This window comes from Bos indicus x Bos taurus, chromosome 22, assembly GCF_003369695.1.
Source record: "Bos indicus x Bos taurus breed Angus x Brahman F1 hybrid chromosome 22, Bos_hybrid_MaternalHap_v2.0, whole genome shotgun sequence".
Classification (NCBI taxonomy): domain Eukaryota; kingdom Metazoa; phylum Chordata; class Mammalia; order Artiodactyla; family Bovidae; genus Bos; species Bos indicus x Bos taurus.
The window spans coordinates 45,744,077-45,766,788 of record NC_040097.1 but is presented as its reverse complement, the minus strand read 5'-3'; the positions used below and the strand labels follow the sequence as shown (position 1 = coordinate 45,766,788).

At 51.6% G+C, this 22,712-nt stretch overlaps 1 protein-coding gene across 2 annotated transcripts; it reads left to right on the top strand.

The window, feature by feature from the left end:
• Positions 1 to 304: 304 nt before the first annotated feature.
• Positions 305 to 20,401, top strand: POMGNT2 (protein O-linked mannose N-acetylglucosaminyltransferase 2 (beta 1,4-)). Of its 2 annotated transcripts, XM_027522850.1 has the most exons (3): positions 305 to 593; positions 16,570 to 16,756; positions 18,092 to 20,401. In XM_027522850.1, exon 3 carries the CDS (start codon positions 18,196 to 18,198, stop codon positions 19,936 to 19,938), a length of 1,743 nt encoding a protein of 580 aa, XP_027378651.1. In that variant the 5' UTR covers positions 305 to 593; positions 16,570 to 16,756; positions 18,092 to 18,195; the 3' UTR covers positions 19,939 to 20,401. The 2 variants fall into 2 exon arrangements, with proteins under 2 accessions (XP_027378651.1, XP_027378650.1); XM_027522849.1 differs by lacking the exon at positions 16,570 to 16,756.
• The last annotated feature ends 2,311 nt before the right edge of the window (positions 20,402 to 22,712 follow it).

The following is a 22,712-nucleotide window of genomic DNA, read 5'->3' as shown; positions in this document are numbered from 1 at the left end:
ATTGCTTGTCGGTTTAAACTTGCATTTAAGTTTATTATCGGGCCTCCCATAATTGTATAAACTTAACACCAAGCGACCTGGAGAAGGAAATGGCAGCCCACTCCTGTATTCTTGCCTGGAGAACCTCATGGACAGAGGAGCATAGAGGATCCATGGGGTCACAAACAGTCGGGCACGACTTAACCACCGAAAAACACGAAGCGCAACGTCACTTCTTCAGGAGCAAACTACAACTCCCAGGATCCCCCGGGTCGAAGGGGCCGGCAACCATCGGACGCAAACTGCAATTCCCAGAATTCCGCGAGCTTAGGAAGAGGTCTGGCCACCGGCTGAGGCGGTGGAACCGGCGAGCCTGCGCACGTGCACAGCTGACGCGAGGGGCTCGCCAGCTGGGCAGGCGCACATAGGGCACCTGCGAGGCGAGCGGCGGTGACGGACCAGACTACGCGGAGGAGCCTGCGCTCCCTTCCTGGGCCTCCACGGCTCGGAGCAGGCGGCTGGGGCAGCGGCGGGCACGGGTTCGGCCAAAGCCATCTCCGCGGAGGGCCGGCCTGGAAGCTTCAGCCCCGTGGAGCGCGGGCTGTAGGGTGCAGGTGAAGTGCGCGCGCTCGCGGAGGGCAAGGGTTCCGCGACACGGCTGGGTTTGGAATTGAAGGAGCGGTCCTGCGACCTCCCCGCTAGAGAGGAGCGGAGGGGGATTTGCAGCTGGGAGGAGTGATGTGTGTTGGGGCCGAAGGAGGCGCGGGAGATGGCGAGGGTGAGGGGAGGTGGACCCTCGAAGTCCAGGTACCGCGGGCCCCGGCGTGTCAGCTACAGACCTTAGCCCGGGCTGGCACCAGCAGCCGGTTCCCACGCCCTTCTGCTTGGGAGATGGTGCGCATGAGGCGCGGGTGGCGGGGAGCCAGGCGAGAAGCACGGAGGGGGCCTGGCCCTCCCAAGCTCCCTGTGAAGGCAGTACCGGGACAGCCCGTAAGTGACCCCTGGGCTCCTTGGGGGCTCAGTACGGTGCCCACTGTGTGTCTGGTGATGACAGCCTGGCATCTCCTGCTTGACAATGCTGGGATGGCCTCAGAAGTAGGGACACAGTGGGCTTCTGTCCCCAACATGTGTGTAGGAGCCTGTCTCCTGATGAATATCCTCTGCTAAGGTCAAGGACCCTCAGGCCAGAGTCCTGCCAGGTGGTGGGCAGCTAGGGTTGGCTTTCTTTATGCCAACCAAGTCTCAGAACCTACTTTTGGGGGAATCGAGAATGGCATGGGAATGGTTATCGGGTGAACTATCTCATAGGATTTGGTGGCTCAGAGCACAGATAGAATAGGGTTCCTTTACCAAATATGTTCTGCTACATGTACAGGGCATTCAAGTCTTGGCTCTCACTGACTAAGTGTGAGCCCTTGAGCAAGTCACTTATCCTCTCTGAACCTCTTATTTCTGTGCAAGACGGGGTTGCTGTGAGGATTAAATAAAATAATGCTGTACAAGTTGGAAGCCCAGTGTCTGGTGCCCAGTGACCGTGCAGCAAATATTAGCATTTGTGGTCGCTAACAAACAGAAAATTTAAGAGGTGAGATTGGAACCGAGGTCTGTATCACTGGAATTAGCTGCCCACTCTGACTCTCATGGGTCTTGGAGATCTTTTCTCCAACTCATCCTTGCACATTACAATGAGAAATCTGAGTCCCACTTGCCAGCGGAGCCAGGAAGGAGCACAGGGGAGTCCTCTCTTCCCCAGAGATGGGCAGAGCATCAGATCCTGAGTCTTGGGCCCTGGGAGGGTGAGGAGAAGCAGAATGGGGATCCTCAGCAAAGGAGGTTGGGGTGCTGGCGACTGCAAGTGCAGTTCCCCCGCACTGCAGCTGTGTGTGTGTCCTGGTGGCCTCCATGTGGCAAGTGTCAGAGCATTTTTCAAACTGACCTTCTGGTTGGCAAGTTCTTGCTCTGAGCCTTGCTTTAGAAAATACTTAGCAATAACATAGGCTTCTAGTGAATACTGAGCTAACCAGAAAATTAAATTATCAAATGTTCCAGTCCCCGAATATCCTTGTTATTCTCAATGGGTTGTCAGTGGATACGCTTCCCCCAGGCCTGTCTATCACCTAGTAGATTTTTTAATTGGATAAAATCTCGAACATGAAAGGCAGAGCCCAAAAATGTCATCTTAGGCTTTGAAACCAAACTTGGGTTTGAATCCCAGTCTCACCACTTGATAGCTGTGGGACACTGGACAGTTCCCTGAATAATTCTGAGCATACATCCTCAAACGTGGAATGAGATTGGTTAATACCTGTTACAGATTTGTAATAGGAAACAAATGAGATAATTCTTGTCAGGCACTTAGCGGTGTTCCTGGCCTGGAGTCAGTGCCAGTGAATGGAAGTTATGGCATTATTATGGTTAATAATAATTATATAAAAATAATTGTCAGGCACTGTGCTTTGCCTGAGTTCTCTTTGGATTCACAAAACCACCCTGTGAATTCAGTATAATTGTTTGTTAGGAAGTGGAGGCTTGCAGGGTTTAAGAATTGGCCCAGGCGGACACAGAAGGACAAATAGCTACATGATACCACTTAAAGGATGAATGTAGAATAGTCAGACGTATAGAAGCAGAGTGTGGAATGGTGGTTGCCAGGGATTGTAGGGAGGGAAAATGAGATGGTATCAGTGAAAGGGTGTAAAGTTTCAGATAGACAAGATGGCCGAGTTCTGAGAGCCCTGCTGCCCAGCATACAGCTGTAAGCCTACAGTTCACAATACTCTACTATATGTTTCAGATTTTGCTTTGAGGGCAGAGCTTACGTTAAGTGTTCTTATCACAAAAATGAGTAAATAAAGGGACAGAGGAAACTTTCGGAGGTGATGCATAGGTTATGGCATAAATTATGGTGATGATTTCCTGGGTATCTACTTATCACCACCCTTAGCGTGTTGTATATGTTAATTATGTACACCTTTTCGTGTGGTGAAAAAGTTTAAAAGAAGAATTGGTGTACGATGATGCAGCTGCTGAGTGTCAGGAGCAGAGCTCACATCCTGGCATCTCACTGCAGAACTGGAGCCCTTTACTTCCCCTCCCCTGCTGGTTGGGGTCTTCACGCTTCTGGAAGCCCGCCTGTGACCTGGGGCAGCCTCCAGTGTTACAGCAGGTAGCCTCGGCCGCTTGGAGAAGAGGCAGGAGCCTGCAGCCTGGCCGAGGGTGCTTCCCCTCCGTGTCTGAGGTTGACCAAGGCTGGAGGGTGAAGCGTTAGCAAGAAGCAGCCAAAGGCCCTGTGGGCCCTAGAGGCTCTCATCATGGACCACAGGGCCAGGGAAGGGCATAATCTGGGTGACACCTGGAGGCCTGGTTTGGAGAAGAAGTGATCTTGTCTGGAAGCTGGGAAGAGTCCCGGAGGCATGTGCTTCTTCTGGGCCTGACCTCTGCTCTGGGGAGGGGGTTCGCCTGCGAGCTGTGGGTTTGAGGAACGCCAGCCCCCCTGCCTTCTCTTGGCCGCTTGTGAGAGCTCCCACTGCCCCCAAGACCTTTTATAATATAAAGAGTTGGAACAAATAATTTCTAAGGCCTCTTATAGCTCTAAAAAATGTTGGTTTTGTCATTCTAAACATGTGGGTTAACCCTGTCAGCACAGCACCAGTGTGGGTGGGGTAATTGTCACCCCACTGTGCACCCCACACCTCCCTCTGGGTGAGAGAATGAGCACAGCTCCCTGAGCTGCTTGCCTGGAAGGGTGGGGAATGGTTACACACAAGAAGCCTTGGGTTGCTAAGTTACAGTTGAGGGCCTATGGGTCTTTGTTTCCAGAGCTGTCCACAGCTGCTCTGCCCTTCCTTGCATGAGGAGAACTCACAGCTCTGAGGTCTTTCCTGCTTTTCCATCACCGACTGTGCCTGTGAGTCTGAATTACTGCGAACCCCGGAGTCAGGCACAGGCTTGAATTCTGGTGCTTCTGCTTGAGCTGCGGGACCTAGAGGAAAGTACTTAACCCCACTAAGCTCTAGTTTTTCATATTAAAAGAAAATAGAGATAACACGAGTACTTGCATTAGAGGGCTTGTGCATTGAGGCTTAAGTGGAAGTGGGCAGAGAACGGGCTTAGGACAGTGACTGGCACATAGTAGGTGCAATGAGGTAAGATGGTGGCAGCATTAACCTCTACCCCCTGTCCAGAGGCCAGTATCCTCTTCCTGACATGTCGAACAGCTGTCAGTCCTTCCATGTTTTATTTATTTATTTGGCTGTAGCAGGTCTTCTTTGCAGTGTGCAAACTCCTTAGTTTTAGGAGTTAGGCTTGTGGGATCTAGTTCCCTGACCAGGGATTGAACTCGGGCCCTCTGCATTGGGAGTGCAGAGCCTTAGCCACTGGACCAGCAGGGAAGTCCCAGTCTTTCCATGTTGTTTGGCTTCCCAGGTCCTTACCTGCATACTCAGGACCCAGGGTCTGTCAGGAAGCCACACCTTTCACTCTGCCATTGGTGACTACCATCAGTAGTCTTTTTTTTTTTTAACTTTTAAAAAATTAATTAATTTTATTTTTGTCTGCACTAGGACTTCATTGCTCTGTGCAGGCTTCCTCTGATTGTGGCGAGCAGGGGCTACTCTTCGTTGTGGCTTCTAATCGTGATGTCTTCTCTTGTCATGAGGCTTCAGTAGCTGCGGCACGTGGGCTCAGTACTTGCAGTTCAAAGGCCCTAGAGCACAGCCTCAGTTGTTGAGGTGCATGGGCGTAGTTGCTCCGTGGCATGTGGGATCTTCCTGGACCAGGGATCAAACCCCTGACCCTTGCATTGGCAGGCAGATGGGAAGTCTCATCAGTACAGTCTTAATGCTAAGAGTTGTCTCTTTTCTCCACTTTGAAAAGCAGAACGGAGGGCCCTTTCCTGCCTGGGCAGTGGGTACTCAGCCCTGGGCTAGGCTTCAGGGAGGGGTTGGGGACCAGGTCTGCTGTACTGCCACCATCACTGTTGTTCCCAGTACAGACCTTTGGGTGCGGTTGTTTTAGACACACCCAGTGACAAGGAACACCCTGGGCACCTTCAGTAGTGGGGGTTTGTGGCAGGATCAAGGCACATCCTGGGGGCCTTTAGGAGTTATCAGGGTTAGGCTGGGTCCCAGAGCTTCCAAGAGGAGGGACAGTGGCCACTGTTAGGAGCCAGAGAAGCAGTCCGGCCTTGCTCCCTTCAGGAGGCCATTTCTCAGGAGACCCACCGACCTCCCTGCAGGCCTGCAGGTGTGGGCATCTGATACCAGCACCACCCGCTGATCTGACTTCTCGGGCATCTCCACCGGTGGCTGCCTTAGGCCCAGTCTCCACTCTCTCATCCATTTAGCTGTGGCCTAGAGAACTGGGCTGGTTTTGTTTTGTTTTGCCACTCAGCATTATAAGGGATGTGGCTTGTGTGGGAAGGTGTGAGCTGGGGAAACTTTTCTCAAAGTGGAATACGGCTGCTTAGAATATGGCAGCCTTTCAGGCTGCCCCAGGAACATAGGCTGCCCCAGGAACATCATTTTCGCAGAGGCTGGGGAGAGGATTTACTAGCCTTTGTGACGGGGAGGGCTGTCCTTGGTGGTTTACCCTGGGCTGGACAGAAATGCCCTGCTGGGTATTTAGAAGCGGGGAACTGCAGAATTGTGGAGTGTTACGGAGATCTTAGAGGACTTCCTGAAATTGAGTTCACACTAGAGTCACCTGAAAGCTTTATTAAAAACACGGGTTCCTGGGTTCCCTCAGGGATGCTGGTTTAGCAGGTCTGGAGGGGCCCCAGATTCTGCATTTCTCACATCCCAGGTGCTGCTAAAACTGCTGTGGGGGACCCTGTGTCCACCTCACAGGTTGACCTTGATTTTCCAGGCCACTTCCTGGCAGGGCAGGGGCTCACTACAGTCGCTGATTCCTCCGTGTTAGAACAGCTCTAAGCCTTAGAGAAGTCCTCTTCCTGTCTCCCACACTGAAATCCCCCCATGACTTCCTTCTGCAGGCCTTGCTTCAGGGCCCTGCTGGCCCTCACAGCCATGCTAGGGGCAGAGTGGCAGCCGGGAACTCCGTGTCCATTCTTCAGCCCGGGGCCTGGGCTGCATGTGTCAGCAGCGTGCGTGTGCCCACTCTGTTAGAGAGGGGTGCAGCCCCCCCGGAGCAGCCTCACTCTTGCTGCTCTGCCCCTCAGTGTTTGAAGAATGCCCAAGGTCCAGGGGCTTCCTTTCCCCGAGGAAGAGGGCCCTACTCCTTGCATCCTACACAGAGTGGGGTTTCTGGATCTTTCCTGATCTTGGCTGCCCCACTGGGAGATTCCCAGAAGTACTTGTATAGAGTAGTTTCATATGAACAATTAGGCACATAGACTCTGATTCCTGCTAGAGGTGCATATTTAGAGTCTAATCATGAAGAAACACCAAACAAGCCCAAATTGAGGAATACACCAGAAAATATCTGACTCTGTTAAAAACTGCTGAGGCCATGAAAGTCTGAGAGGCTGCCCAGATTAGGGGAGACGAGTGAGACATGCTGCCTGGCCGCCAGGCTTCACCTTGGCTTGGATTCTGGGCCACAGAGTGGAGACCACAAATTACTAATGGTATTGTATCAATATTAATTCCCAATTTTGTGTGATACGAGAGAATGTTTTCATTCTTAGGAGACAGATGATGAAGTGGTAGGGACTAAAGGGGCAAGATGTCTCTGGCTTATTTTTAAAAGGTTCGGAAAAAGAGAAAATGGTACAATGAATGTGTCAGATTAGCAGTTGGTCGTAAAGCTAAGGATGTAGGAGAGTTCTTTGTACTATACACACAGTTTTGTTTTGTTTTTTCCTAAGTCTGGGATTATTTCCAGATAAAAAGAAGGAAAACAGGTAACAGAGATGACATTGTAGCCAGCCCGCCTTCATTAGTCTCATTGCTGTTTCCTGCGTGACCTTGGGCAGGTCTCAGTGGGCTTCGGTCCTACCATCTGTAAAATGAAGATCATCACGTGAAGTGGAGAACCCAGCACCTCATGATTGGCCAGTAGATGTTGGCTCTGATGTGGTGGTGGTGGTGGTGGTAATGATGGGAGGAAGGAGATGAGGGTGACATCTTGGTGATGAGGCCAAAGGAAAACCCTCGCTGAGGCCTCTCGCCTCCTTGTCACTCACTCATGCTGGGCTCTAGGCTCCCCGAGCGTTTGGCAGGGACTGCTATGACCTTGGCACTGCCTGGCTCCCCCACTGCAGGGGCCTCACAGGTGATCACTTGAGCCCAGGGGGCTCCACTGGTGAAACGCACGTCTCCTGACGCTGCCCACTCTGTGCCTGTCTGTAATGCACTGCCCTTTCAGCTGCATGTGGCTTTGGGCCTGCATGTCACAGCCCTGGGATGGGAGAGGAGCCCATAGCTGGGTGACCTCATGGCTTGCTTGGTGGGCAGATGTGAGACCTGGGCACAGCGGTGTCTGCTGTGGACGGAGGTTTGCCATAGTCATTGCCAGCAGGGACGTGTGGACACCTAACGGGCAGTCATCTTAACCCCCATGACCACAAAAACACCTCCAAAACCTTGCTCAAACCATCCCCCCGCCACACCACCACACTTACAGGTCGCTTCCGTGGATAGCCTCGGGTGGAACTGGGACCATTTCCTGTCACGCACACTTCTCCCTTCTTCTGGGCGAGTGTTTTATGCTTCTTGTCGTGAGTGGCCTTCTGACCCTCTTGATGCAATCAGTCGTGCAGGCGTGTTCTGAGCATCACAGCAGCCACTCACTCGATTCTCTCTTCCTGTTTCATCCCTGTTTGTGACCACACTGGTGCCTAGGAGTGCTTTTCTGTTACGCCAGAAAGGGCCAACACAGGGGGCTCTAACTTGCAAGTGACCCATGGGTGTGAAGCAAAAGCCAGATGGTGTCACAGCAAGTTGTGCGAGCAAGGGTTTCTGTGTTGGTGGTAGGCGGGACTCAGCTCCACCTGTTCAGCTGTCCCGCCTGTGCTGAGTGCCTTGGAGTCTTGGCTGTCCTCAGCAAAGCTTGCCTGTGCCCATCGTGCCAGAGTAACACAGACTGGAATTCTCTTGCTCCACCCACAGCCCCACCAGTCCATCCTGGGAGTTCCATCCGGTTTTGTTAAAAAGAAGGAAGGGTCACTGTGTTTACCTGTTGATCGAGGACGAACGTCTGCACCTTCGCCTTTCTTTGCTCTTTGTACTAAACTGAGGAGTTATTATCCATGTTAAGTTTTTGGTCTAAGCATGTGAACTTGTAACTAAATGTTAAAGATGCCTGATCACTTAAATACTAGGTTTTACAAGGAGTACTCAGAGGCTGCCAACATTTGGCCAAAATGGAAACGCTTCTGGGGGAAACCCTGAGGCCGTCAGTGTTTGTTCAGGCTTGTCAGGAGCACTGATGGAGATCTAAGTTTGGGCCCCACGTAAACATGACGTGAGGAGTAGCAGTTCCATGTTCTGCTTCTGGTAACCATAACCAGGAGGGGGGAGGAGCAGGGAGAGATCATTCTGAGGGCGTTTGAGTTATTGGAGCTTGAGTGCTGTTCGCTAACTGGCGACGCGTGAGACGCATTGGTGCAGGACAGGAAGCTTCCATCATTCAGCACCAGTGATTCAGGCTGCGTTTAGGGTAAAAGCATATTTTTCAATAATTAACGAGAACTCTCTGATTTTTCAGTTAGGGGTATGAACAACCTGTTCAAGTAAAATTGTTGTACTATTAATAGAAAACCTTCTTTAGACACTATCGCCAGCCCTTGTCTTGGCCTGGCCCTGCCAGTCTTCTGAGCCTGGGTCTGGTGGGTGCTGGCAGTCCTAGCCTCCCAGCCCTGCTTCTGGGGGCATGACCAGTGACCAGCTGGTCCTGGCAGTTGGGAACCCAGTAGAGCTGGCCAGGTCAGCAGCAGAGGGCTTCATTTAAGACCAGAGCTCACATCCTTGGGCCCATTACACCAGCAGTAAGGCCAGCAGCCGCAGTCCTTGGGCTTGCCTGTCATCTTCACTCAAGTGGAATAGTGGCCAGAAGTTACAGACTAAGACATTTCCCATTTTAAATGGATTTCTGGCTTCTCTGGAAAACCAGAAAAGTAGTATTACAGACTGAATTGTGTCCTTGGAAATTCATAATCAAAGCCCTGGCCCCCAGTATGACTGTATTTAGAGATAGGACCTTTAAGGAGGTAATTAAGGTTAACTTCATGGGAAATAGATGGGGAAACAGTGTTAGACTTTATTTTTTTGGGCTCCAAAATCACTGCAGATGGTGACTGCAGCCATGAAATTAAAAGACGCTTACTCCTTGGAAGGAAAGTTATGACCACTTAGCATATTGAAAAGCAGAGACATTACTTTGCCAACAAAGGTCTGTCTAGTCAAGGCTATGGTTTTTCCAGTGGTCATGTACAGATGTGAGAGTTGGACTGTGAAGAAAGCTGAGCACCGAAGAATTGATGCTTTTGAACTGTGGTGTTGGAGAAGACTCTTGAGAGTCCCTTGGACTGCAAGGAGATCCAACCAGTCCATTCTAAAGGAGATCAGCCCTGGGTGTTCTTTGGAGGGAATGATGCTAAAGCTGAAACCCCAGTACTTTGGCCACCTCATGTGAAGAGTTGACTCATTGGAAAAGATTCTGATGCTGGGAGGGATTGGGGGCAGGAGGAGAAGGGGACGACAGAGGATGAGATGGCTGGATGGCATCACTGACTCGATGGACGTGAGTTTGAATGAACTCCAGGAGTTGGTGATGGACAGGGAGGCCTGGTATGCTGTGATTCATGGGGTCGCAAAGAGTCGGACACGACTGAGTGACTGAACTGAACTGAACTGAAGGTCATAAGGGCTTCCCTGGTAGGTCAGACGGTAAAGAATCCGTCTGCAACGTGTGTGACCCAGGTTTGATCCTTGGGTCGGGAAGATCCCCTGGAGAAGGAAATGGGAACCCATTCCAGTGTTCTTGCCTGAAGGATTCCGTGGGCAGAGGAGCCTGGTCATAAGGCTGGGGCCCTAATCTAATAGGACTGGTGTCCCAGTAACAAGGAGAGAGACCAGAGACCTCTCTCCCCTCGGTGCACACAAGGAGGTCACCTGAGGACACAGTGAGAAGGTAGCCATCTGCAAGCCCCAGAGAGAGGCCTTAGGAGAAACCAGACGTGTGGACACCTTGTTCTGGGACTTCCAGCCTCCAGAACTGTGTGAAAAGAAATGTCTGCAGTACTTGGTTATGGCAGCCAGAGCAGACTAATACCAATGGGTGCCGCCAGGGCACTGTACTGCCAGGCCCTCGTCAACTTGAACTTTCTTCTGGGTGTTTGGTCTCTGGGGCACACTGCCCAGAGACCATTGGTTCTTGGCCTCAGTAAGCATGTGAATTTGCACCCTCTGCTCGAGGCCTGGAATTTCTGGGGCTCTTACTCCTTATCAGATGCCAGGGCCCTTGTGAACGGCTTTTCTGTGCCTGTGTCTGGAGCCTGGCAGGGCCCCCGGGAGTGGAGCCGGCACTCAGGGCTGGGTGGGCAGCCTCGACTGGGTGCCCCCGTAGTCAGGACCCCCCAGGTCTTACTGTGTTTGCAGGTGTGGTGGCAGCATCAGCACCTTCCTCCGGTGCTTCCTGGAAAGGTGGGATCCCACTGTCTGTAAGAATCTGACCATCCATTTCTGTTCCAGGAGCTGAGGGAAGCAGTTTGGGGGTTGGGGGGTGAATTGGTGGTTTCTTCTGTCTGCTTCAGTTTCTAGAGGGCTATTTTAAGCATGTTTTAAATCTCATTTCTTTTTTACTCCCTTTCTTTTGAAAAGTATTTTTTTCTTTTTTTTTTTTTTTTAGTTTGAATCCATTCTTCAATGGCAAGCCACTCCAGTACTCTTGCCTAGAAAATCCCATGGATGGAGGAGCCTGGTAGGCTGCAGTCCATGTGGTCACTACGAGTCGGACGCGACTGAGCGACTTCACTTTCACTTTTCACTTTCACACAATGGAGAAGGCAATGGCAACCCACTCCAGTGTTCTTGCCTGGAGAATCCCAGGGACGGCAGAGCCTGGTGGGCTGCCGTCTATGGGGTCGCACAGAGTCGGACACGACTGAAGCGACTTAGCAGCAGCATTGATTGACTAGTCAGCAAAATTAAAGAAAAAAATTAGATAAACATCTTACATCTACCAGACCTGATATATTTTTGGTGAAAATATTCTAACACTAAAAATATACCATTGAAAACATTCTTGCTCCATATCAGTCTTCGTCCTGGCTGAGCCACTAAGCTCTTTGTGCCGCATACCTGCTGGGTCCTAAATGCACTCCCAAGGGAGATGAGGCCCCCCACCAGCGCTGCCTGCGGAGAGGAGCGCAGCGGCCAATGTCCAGCCTGCTCGGACTGTGCCATACAGGTAGTTACGTCCCCACATCTAACTGAGCCTGTCATCAGGTGAATGAAGGAAGGAGTCTAAGGACCTATGTGATGAACGTTTCAGGGGCACAGCTTTCCACCACGGCCCTGCCTCCAGGCCTCAGGAGGGGTTTCCTCTGGGGATCTTCTCAGCACTTGCGTCCTTGCTGGAAGATGAGCGCTCTGGGCAAGGGCCCTGTAAGCCTTGAGGCCTTGTTCTGGCTTCGCTGTCCTCCCCTGCCTTCTCCCCTTGCCCCTCACCTCTTCTCAGAGAGGGTCCGGTGCTCCAGGCTTTTTGTGGGACAGAGTGACTTGACAGGTAACTTGAGACAAGAGTGGTCTGCTCATAAGTGACAGGCTCTTTCCCTCCTGGACCCCCAGCCTAGACAGGTATGCTGAAGACATCACCATCCAAGCTGTGGATTTGTTGTGTTGTTCAGTCGCTAAGTCATGCAACTCTTTGCAACCCCATGGACTGCAGCACTTCAAGCCTCCCTGTTCCTCACTGTCTTCTGGAGTTTGCCCAAGTTCATGTCCATTGACTTGGTGATGCTATGCAGCTATCTCATGCTCTGCCACTCTCTTCTCCTTTTGCCTTCAGTTTTTCCCGGCATGAGGTCTTTTCCAGTAAGTAGGCTGTTCACATCAGGTAGCCAAAGTATTGCAGCTGCAGCTTGAGCCCTTCAAATGCCAGTGAGTATTCAGGGTTGATTTCCATTAGGATTGACTGGTTTGATCTCCTTGCAGTCCAGGGGACTCTCAAGAGTCTTCTTCAGCACACCTTAAAAGTCCAAGAAAGACTGTCTCTTCCATGCAAGTTTATTTCCAAACAACTCAGCTCTGTAGTCAGCCCTCTCCCCCACAGTCAGAGAAGGTGTCTCGGAGGCCAACTCAGGCCTCTTTTATTTGCCTCTGTAACAGGACTCCATGGGGGAGGCCACAGGGACCCCGCCCTCCTCTTCCAGCAGCCTGTACGGTCCGGAAAAGCTGTATCTCCTCAGCCAGTAGACAGGACTGGGGAGAACCGTGGCTTCTTTAGAATCAGGGATCTGGTTAATGTCCCCTTTGCCTCCATCTGTTATCTTTTGAAAACATTTCTGAGGGTTTTGCCTGATCCTTCTGTTCTGGCATTTGCAGGCTGCTGCTGTGCAGCTGAGAGTGGACAGAAACAGGGGAGCCTGGGGAACAGACTGGGAGGACTTTATAATGAGCAGTGACTGCCCTAGTTCTTGTTGGCATTCTCACTACCACGCTTCGGCTATTTCACAGCAGGGAAAAATGCAAGGGCGGCCCTCCATCTGTCTCCACGGGGCAAAATGCAATAGTATTCTGTGTTAATTAACATTCCCCAGAAGCAGATCCTGAGACATGGATTCAAGTGCAAGTAGATTATTTGCACTTGATCGCAGCATACATGAACAGGGAAGGGGAGAAGAGAGACAGGGCAGGGAAGAAGGCCAGTTCCCACTGCGGGCAACTCTAATCCACTTCATCTGTTAGGGAACTCCGAGAGCCCGTGGAGAGTATGGCTCAGGGCCGTCTCATCTGGGCAGGACGGGACTGGGGGCTTTACGCGACTGGCCCCATCAGGTGTTGGTGCAAGCCCCCTGGCCTGTGATTGGAAAAATGGTAAAACTTAGGCAGTTGGACGCTCAGGGCTCCATGCTTTATCCACCGCACTACTTATCAGAAAATGTCCTGTCCATTCCCAGCAAACCTTCCCTCCTGTTTTCCCTCTTGAAAGGGTCTCCCACGGAGAGCCTGACGTGTCCACGAGAGGTCCACATAGGCCAGTCTGTATGTGTCCTGCCTTCAGTCAGTACCATTGTGGGCAGGGCCTGAGGGTGGGTGGAGGACGTAGCATCTGATGAGAAACAGTCCTTCCCACTCCCCGAGCTCCAGGGTGGTCTCTGCCTGGCTGCCTTTTAGCCCCACAAGGCCCCATGTTTGCTGGTTCCCATAAGCTTTGTCCCAAGGCCCCCAGCCTCAATGACTTGACTGGGATTGGCTGCGACACACATAGCCCCCTGATCCTCCTTCCTGCCCGTGGCCCCTTCCCCACATCCCCACCTGCTGCCAAGCCTGCCTTTCACTGCAGGGGAGGGCCAGGTAGCAGAATGCTCACAAGAGACGCTGTGAGTACTTGGGGGCCAAGCTGCCTGCTCAGCTTGGAGGTGCTCTTACTTTCCTCATTTCCTGGGAGTCTTGCTCTCTGATATTCCCTGGGCGTGTCTGTTTTGGCTTTAGCTGCTGCTGGAAGCCATCCTTGTCTGCGATCAGAGCAAAACACGCATCAGCTTCTGCTACACCCATCTGCCTCCCGTCTCACCAGACAGCTTTATTTTTTGAGTATTAATTTATTACTCATCCACTTTCCAGTATTCTGTCATTTTGTAATAGTGATTTTATTTTATTCTTTATGGTTTCGTTTTAAACTTTTTCTATGCAAAATGTCAGACAAACTCAAAAGAGAATCAAAAAGAGACCCCATCATCATCTTTAACTATCAGTATCTGTGTCTCACCTGTCTCCATGCCTTTTTTGCTGGAGTATTTTAGAACAAACCACATACTTGTTGTTTTACATATAAATACTTATGCTCTCTTATTTGTGGGCTACGCTGATAGCTCCATTGGTAAAGAATCCACCTGCAACGCAGGAGACCCCAGTTTGATTCCTGGATTGGGAAGATCCGCTGGAGAAGGGATAGGCTAACTCCTCTAGTATTCTTGGGCTTCCCTTGTGGCTCAACTGATAAAGAATCAGCCTGCAATGCTGGAGACTTGGTTCAGTCCCTGGGTTGGGAAGACCCCCAGAAGAAGGGAAAGGCTACCCACTCCAGTATTCTGGCCTGGAGAATCCCATGGACTGTATAGTCCACAGGGTCACAAAGAGTTGGACACAACTGAGTGACTTTCAGCTCACTTCTCTTGTGTCTTATCTAATTTTTAATAGCTTTTTATTTTGAAATAGTTTGAGACTTACAGAAAAGTTACAAAAGAACACCTCACTCAGCTTCCCCTGATGTTAACATCTTACACAGCCACTGTGTAATTATCAAAACTAGGAAATGAACACAGCTCTGATACTAACCCATGAACCTTACTCAAATTCTGCCAGTTGTCCTATTAATGTCCTTTTTCTGGCCCAGGATCCCACATGGCATTTAGCTGTTGTGTCTCCTTACTCTCGTCCAATCTGGGACCTCCTCAGTCTTCCCCTCTCTTTTATGATTTTTAACTCTTGCAGAGGTCCTGATCAAGTATTTTGTAGAATATCTTTCAATTTGGGTTTTATGTTTTCTTTGTTAACTAATCTTAACAGTTAACTAATATTAACTAATCTTAATATTAACTAAAATTAACTTAATATTGATTAAAATTAACAGACCATCTTCAGAGCCAGAACTGGAACTAGAGCCAAGTTTTTCCCATTTAGAAATATAGGTCGAAGTTATGTTATTTTGGGCAGGAAGGCTCCAGAAATGAGGTACCCTCCTCAGCACATTATATTAAGGGGTACATGGTGTCAGTATTGTTATTATTGGTGACGTTAATGGTGATTATTGGTTCAAACGATGTCTGCCAAGCTTCTCTGCTGTAAAATTTCTATTTTTACTTTTGTAATTAATATGTATCTCATAGGGAGATACTTAGAGACTGTGCAGATTTCCTGTTTCTCACCATACTTTCACCCACTAATTTTAGCAGCCATCAGTGAATCTTGCCTGAAACAGTTATCGCTATGATGTTTGCCAGCTGGTGATGTTCTGTTTCCATTATTGTTTCTACATTTATTAATTGGCATTCTACTGTAAGATTTGGGTCTTCTCCCCTATTTATTCAATTATCTATTCATATCAATGTTGACTCATGGGTATTTATCTTATTCTATGGGTTATATAATCCATTACTATTGCTTTTTAACTTTGTTACTCAAATTGTCCCAGATTCAGACATTGGGAGCTCCTTCAGTTTGGATCCTGTGTCTTTTGGATATGTTCCCATCATTTTTTTGAGAACTTCCTTACATTCTGGCACTATAAGATATTCTAAGCTCATCTTGTAATTTTCCTTTCCCGGCCCTGGAAGCAGTTATTTCTCCAGGAGCCCTGGTTGCTTGTAGTGAAGGATGCTGTTTAGAAATCAAAATCCGAGTGCTGAGTGTGCTCATTGCTGCTGCGGTGTCATTGCGCTCAGCCGCCCTCCCCCCTGGCCAGAGCCAGGAGTCCCATGTGTATGGAAAGGTGCGTGCGTCCCAGCTGTCCTTCCTGCTGGAGTTGCCACCTGTCAGTCAGTCATGACTCTCTTTTCAGTTCTCTGGCCCAGGTCTGAGCTGAGGTTCTCAGGGGGGTCTCACCAACCCCCAGTGAGATACCTTGCCTTCCCTGCCTTTGCATTATCTTCTTAAACTCTTCTTGTCCTTGCCTTTACTTCCTCAGTCCTTTTCCTCTCCCCATCCCAAGGATGAGTTGTCTGTCTGTCCTCTTAGCTTCTTTCTGACTCCTGGTTTCTCCTCTTACCTCCTAGAGAGATGTCAGAACTCCAGCTGCAGTCATGTTACACTGGATACATAGGTTTTCTCTCTCGAGAAGCCTTAGTAGTAAAATCTCTCCCTCTCTCTCTCTGTTTCTCCCTCTCCTCTCTCTCTCTCTATATATATATATATCCTTACCACAGTGGTGGTAAGGATAGTGGCAGGGCCATGGGACACTGGTCAGAAATTGTCAAGAATCAGCAACTTAACATAGTTCAACCTAATAGCAAAGTAGTCCTTAGCTGGTGAGGCTGGGTGGGGGATTTCTAGATGGGGACACATATATTTGGAAAAGTATATGCAACATTATTATTTTACATATCCAGATACAGATATAAAATACTAATTTCAGAAAAAGAAGTTGAACTTCCCTGGCAATCCAGAAGTTAACGATTCCACACTTCTACTGCAGAAGGCACAGGTTAGATAGAGCTGCATGCTGCATGACATGGCCAAAAAGTAAAAAAAAAAAAAAAATTTAAGGAGGCAGAAGTTGATGAAACCTGTTGTCTTGGGGAGCAGATATTATAGAAGAGTCTTGTGTGTGAGAGATTCTTGGTGGAAGGGCTTGCTGCACTTTACGGATCCATTTGAGGCATGAAAGAGGTTTTCTTTATTATTAGTGGGTACATGGCTTTGAAAAGCCTGAGAAACACTGATGCTGAAGCACATTTCTTGGCTGCAGGGTTTCTGGGCTCTTAGAGGCCCTGCCCTGGTGATAAACAGGGCTGACTGAAGACGCGGTCGGAAGCCAGCTAAGCAGGTGCCCTGTTCTCACCCATGGCTGGTGTCACGTGTCACCCATCCTGTTTCCATGAGGACTGAACAGTCCCATTCTTTGGCTGTCTGAACAGTCCTGGGCCTCAGAGCAGGTATGATACCCTTCCCAGTAGCGGGGGAAAATGGGAGCAAATGCCCACGGCCCAGCCAGGCCTCCCTGTAGGCAAGAGTATGTGGGACAGGAAGTTTAACCCTTTGGAGATGTTGCCTCCGCATACAGAACCCTCGTCAGTGGTGAGACTCTGACACAGTTCTCTTACTGGACCAGTGAGGGGACGAGTTTCTACCCATCTTTTCATAAAAATCAGCAGGCGTGATTTCCAAATAGGAAATCCCTGTGCATGTGTCCCAGATGGGGCATAACGGGGGTCCTGGTGTGCAGCCTGGGACCCGCAGTCACAGGCCTCCCATCCCATTTGTGCCCATGGTGAGGTGAAGTCCTTCCCTGGCAGTACCAGGGAGGTTGGGCCCCTAATGGGGATTTTCCTTGAGGCTTCTCACAACACAGCAGTTAGCTTTCTTTGCAGCAGTGTTTCATTACAAACAGCTCCAGAATTTCAGTGACATATGATAAGAAGCATCTGTTCAGCTCAGATGTCTCTGTTGCCTGGGCTTGGGTGGGTTTGCCCGGTGGTTCTGACAGTCTTCGCTCACTTTCACATCTGGGGGTCAGCCGAGCCACACCTGGCATGGCTGCAACAGCTGTGCTCCCCACATAGCTCTCTCTTCCAGGACCAGCAAGTTCGGCTGATCACATTCTTCTCACAGTAACATCCTAGGTATACAGAAGGCAAAGACAGTCACACAAGCACCTTTCAAGCCCCTGAATATGTTGTCTGTTGACACCTCATTGGCCAAAGCAAGTTATGTGGCCAAGCCCAAAGGCCAGGCACGGGGACCTGTACTCCCCCATGGAGGCAGCAGGGGAGGGAAGTGGTTGAACATTTTAGAAGGGTCTAGCCTACCAGGCAGATTCCTGTATCCACCTGCAATGCAGGAGACCCTAGTTCAATTCCTGAGTTTGGAAGATTCCCTGGAGAAGGGATAGGCTACCCACTCCCAATATTCTTGGGCTGCCCTGGTGGCTCAGATGGTAATGAATCCACCTGCAATGTGGGAGACCTGGGTTCCATCCCTGGGGTGGGAAGATTCCCTGGAGGAGCATGGCAACCCACTCCAGTATTCTTGCCTGCAGAATCCCCATGGACAAAGGAGCCTAGCAGGCTGTAGTTGATGGGGTCACAAAGAGTCAGACATGACTGAGTGACTAAGCACATTTGGCCTACCAGATCTTCAAGTGTGCAAAACGGTGCAAGCATCCAGTGCCTCAGCGGAGGCCACACAGCGCCTGGCACTGGGCGCGTGCTTGGGGTGACTGGAGACACACCATGTAGACACCTTTTCCTTTTCCTTCTCTCCTTCCGCAGGCCTCTGCCGGTCCTCCGGGAGCCCGCAGGGATGGGTAAAGCCGGCCAGGCTCAAGCTGCTTCCCCGGGGCCGTCGTCTCTCTAGGGCCCCAGGCGGCGCTAGGATGCACCTGTCCGCCGTGCTCAACGCCCTGCTGGTGTCCGTGCTGGCGGCCGTGCTCTGGAAACACGTGCGGCTGCGTGAGCATGCGGCCTCCCTGGAGGAGGAGCTGGCCGTCGGCCGCCGGGCCGCCGACCCCGCCCCCGCCCTGCGGATCGACTACCCGAGGGCCCTGCAGATCCTGACCGAGGGCGGCACGCACATGGTGTGCACCGGCCGCACGCACACCGACCGCCTCTGCCGCTTCAAGTGGCTCTGCTACTCCAGCGAGGCGGAGGAGTTCATCTTCTTCCACGGCAACGCCTCCGTGATGCTGCCCAGCCTGGGCTCGAGGCGCTTCCAGCCGGCCCTGCTCGACCTGTCCACCGTGGAGGACCACAACACCCAGTACTTCAACTTCGTGGAGCTGCCGGCCGCTGCCCTGCGCTTCATGCCCAAGCCCGTGTTTGTGCCCGACGTGGCCCTCATCGCCAACCGCTTCAATCCCGACAACCTCATGCATGTCTTCCACGACGACCTGCTGCCTCTCTTCTACACCCTTCGGCAGTTCCCCGGCCTGGCCCGCGAGGCCCGGCTCTTCTTCATGGAGGGCTGGGGAGAGGGTGCCCACTTCGACCTCTACAAGCTGCTCAGCCCCAAGCAGCCCCTCCTGAGGGCGCAGCTGAAGGCCCTGGGCCGGCTGCTCTGCTTCTCCCATGCTTTCGTGGGCCTCTCCAAGGTCACCACCTGGTACCAGTACGGCTTCGTCCAGCCCCAGGGCCCAAAGGCCAACATCCTGGTCTCCGGCAATGAGATCCGACAGTTCGCGCATTTCCTGATGGAAAAGCTGAACGTGAGCCAGGCTGGGGGCCCCCTGGGCGAGGAGTACATCCTGGTGTTCAGCCGCACCCAGAACAGACTCATCCTGAATGAGGCAGAGCTGCTGCTGGCCCTGGCCCAGGAGTTCCAGATGAAGACCGTGACGGTGTCCCTGGAAGACCACGCCTTTGCAGATGTGGTGCGGCTGGTCAGCAACGCCTCCATGCTGGTCAGCATGCATGGGGCCCAGCTGGTCACGGCCCTGTTCCTGCCCCGCGGGGCGGCCGTGGTGGAGCTCTTCCCCTATGCTGTCAACCCTGACCACTACACCCCTTATAAGACTCTGGCCACGCTGCCTGGCATGGACCTCCAGTACATAGCCTGGCAGAACACGATGCCAGAGAACACGGTCACACATCCCGAACGGCCCTGGGACCAGGGGGGCATCGCCCACCTAGACCGGGCCGAGCAGGCCCGGATCCTGCAAAGCCGGGAGGTCCCCCGGCACCTCTGTTGCCGGAACCCGGAGTGGCTCTTCCGAATCTACCAGGACACCAAGGTAGACATCCCATCGCTCATCCAAACTATACGGCGTGTGGTGAAGGGCCATCCGGGGCCGAGGAAGCAGAAGTGGACGGTCAGCCTGTATCCCGGCAAGGTGCGGGAGGCGCGGTGCCAGGCGTCGGTGCAGGGCGCCTCCGAGGCCCGCCTCTCCGTCTCCTGGCAGATCCCATGGAACCTCAAGTACCTGAAGGTGAGGGAGGTGAAGTACGAGGTGTGGCTCCAGGAGCAGGGGGAGAACACCTACGTGCCTTACATGCTGGCCTTGCAGAACCACACCTTCACGGAGAACATCAAACCCTTCACTACCTATCTGGTGTGGATCCGCTGCATTTTCAACAAGACGCTGCTGGGACCCTTTGCAGATGTGCTGGTGTGTAGCACGTAGCGAGCGGCCTGGCCAGGCCTCCTGGGGTGGGGGCTCCTCTGCCTCGGAGACTCTGGGCCCACCAGCCCTCCAGGGTGGCTTCTGGGAATTATTTATTTATTGACCAGACCTGTCTCTGGGTCATCTCACTGCATCTGAGGTGTGGGGTTCTCAGAGCGCCTCTTTGCACAAGTGCACTGGGGCCTCCCCACCCTCTTCTCCCATGCTGAACATCCATACCCTGGAGAAGGCCAGAGGGGGGAGGAGAAAGAGGAGAGTAAGGATCCCAAAGAACCTCTTTGGCTGAGTGATCATCCTGTTCCCCACGACGTCTTTCTGGTTGGTATCGGGTTTGTGGAAACTGCTGCCAATTCTGTGGCTGCTTGGGTGGGTGTGGATGTACATCAGCTTCCACTGTCATGAAACTCACCTGTAGCCCCAGGAAGGGTATGTTTGGAACACTCATTAAATGATTATAAATATCTTGGTCAAGTGTTTTACTGGTGGTTGGGAAGAAGGTCCAGCAGCCAGTACCCAGATGCCCTCTCATCCTGATTGTCAGCTGAGGACCCATGGCAGAGGGGCGGCATCGAGGCCCGGGAAGCCAGGCCGTCTGGCTGCATTCCATCCTGATGCGGAACGGGTGCCCCACTTCCGTCTGTGGGGGGTGAGAGCCTGGAAGTAGGTGAGGAGAGGGCTGTGAGGAGGAAAAGCAGCGTCTGTCAGGGTCTGGTTAGGTTTCACTAGACATTCAGACACAGCAGACCATGCACACCTGGTGTGGGAGTCACTTAGGATGCTCAGCAGGCTGGCACGGCCGCACCACATGACTTCTTCCACAGGAGGAGTCCGCACATCGGCTCAGGGGCCATTCTCTTCCCCAAGTTACTGCTCAGGGGCGAGGAGGTGACACCCCCATCGGTAGTTGTGGGGGCTGCTTTGGCTTAGGAATCCCATAGGAACCGTTATCTTTTTTTATATATGTATATTTTCTGGAGGGATGTATTTCTCATATTTTTTTATTTGGCTGCTCTGGGTCTTAGTTGTGGCATGTGAGATCTAGTTCCCTGACCAGAGATGGAACCCAGGCCCCCTGCTTTGGGAGGTGGAGTCTTAGCCACTCAGCCACCAGGGACGTGCCCATTATCTTCTAAACAGCAAATAGGCAAGTTCCCAGGTTCCCTCAAGGAACGTGCCCGGTCATAGGAGCCATCGCACTCAGGGAGGCCTCGCTGTGGTGTCCTAACAGTTTGTTAGTTCATCCAGGGTTCTTCCAGTCCAGATCAGAGGTTTTTACCGATCCACAGTTTTGCTGAGTGTCACCGCTGACATTGAGCCTTTATCTAGCTTTCAGGGAAAGAGAGCTGGAAAATTAACTCCAGGTCAAATTTGTCCTTAGGAAAGGAGAAGGAGTTTTAGCTTTTTCTTCACAGGGAGACAGCGGTGCAGACCTGACTCCTGTGGGGGAAAGAAGGAAAAGGGGCCTGGGGAGGTGGGGCCTCGGGCTGTAGCTTGGTTTCAAGAGTTGTGCAGGCTGACCAGGAGTCGCTGAGGCAACGCTGTGGGTTAGGTGAGTATGCCAGTCACTGGCTGAAGAGTTCTTAGTCTGTAGGGTGAGGATCATACGCTGGGGTGGTTGTAAGGCATTCAGGAAATTATCTATGTAAACCTTTAGCATCACACTGGATGTCTGATATATTATTACAGGTCCAGAGTCCCATTCCCAAACCCTGAAGAGCAGATGTGATTCCAAATCTGAATTTTTAAAAAATTATTTGGCTGTGCTGGGTCTTAGCTGTGGCATATGGGATCTTTAGTTGTGGCATGTGGCATGCAAACTCGTAGTTGCGGTGTGTGGAATCTAGTTCCCGACAGGGACAGAGCCTGGGTCCCTGCACTGGGAGTGTGCAGTCTATGCCACTGGACTACCAGGGAAGTCCCTCCAAATTCTATTCCAGTAACCAGACACACTGGCATGTCTGCACTGAAATGGATGTATATTCACGCGGAGTGGGACATGGGTTTTGGCACCAAAACTGAAAAGGCTTTTGGTTTTCAGAGCTTGGGGATTGTTGGGATTCTCTCTGGAAGGTTGTGAATCATCCTCCTCTCCTGCTTGGAAACACCATCATTTTCCCTGGACTAGCCTTGAAGGAGTGGCGTGCTGAGGAATGGAATCAGGTCTGCGGTTCCCCCAGTGATGGTCTCTACAGAGCCCCCTCAGCCAGCTTCTTCCTTAAGGCTGATTCACCCGCAGCTAAGCAGACCCCTGCAATCCCCATATTCCAGACCCATCTCAGCTCCTGGCCTGGCAGCCTCTTCAAGGCTGATGGGAACATCCTGATTCACCATCCCCTGCTGGTTGCTTCCCTTGGGATGTCGTTCTCATACCAGAGGTGAAGGCTGCGGAAGCCTGGGGCAAGGAGCCCCAGCAAGCACTGAGGCTGAGAGTGTTTTCTGAAAAGGATAAAACATAGATGAAGTTTCAGGTTTTGCAGAAAAGACACAGTTCACACACTGAGCAGACTTTAACAAGCAAAGAGCAGCAAGCAGGGAGCCAAACGCATGTGACTGTGCTTGGCCAGAGTCAGTTTGCTGCTCACACTCCAGGAACTGGCCCTGCCTCGTGATCAGCTCTGAACCCAAAGGGACTAGAGGAAGAGGAGCTGTCAGAGTGGCAGGGAGGGCAGTGGGAGTGCCTTTGAGTGATAGTCCTGGATTTAAGACTTGATAACACAGTTCCCACCTGGGCTTCAGTTCTGGCCCTTCCACTTACCAGCTGGGTGACCTTGGGC

Excerpts from the sequence above, each read along its gene's own strand:
- POMGNT2 (XM_027522849.1), top strand. The coding sequence starts at position 18,196 with ATGCACCTGTCCGCCGTGCTCAACGCCCTGCTGGTGTCCGTGCTGGCG.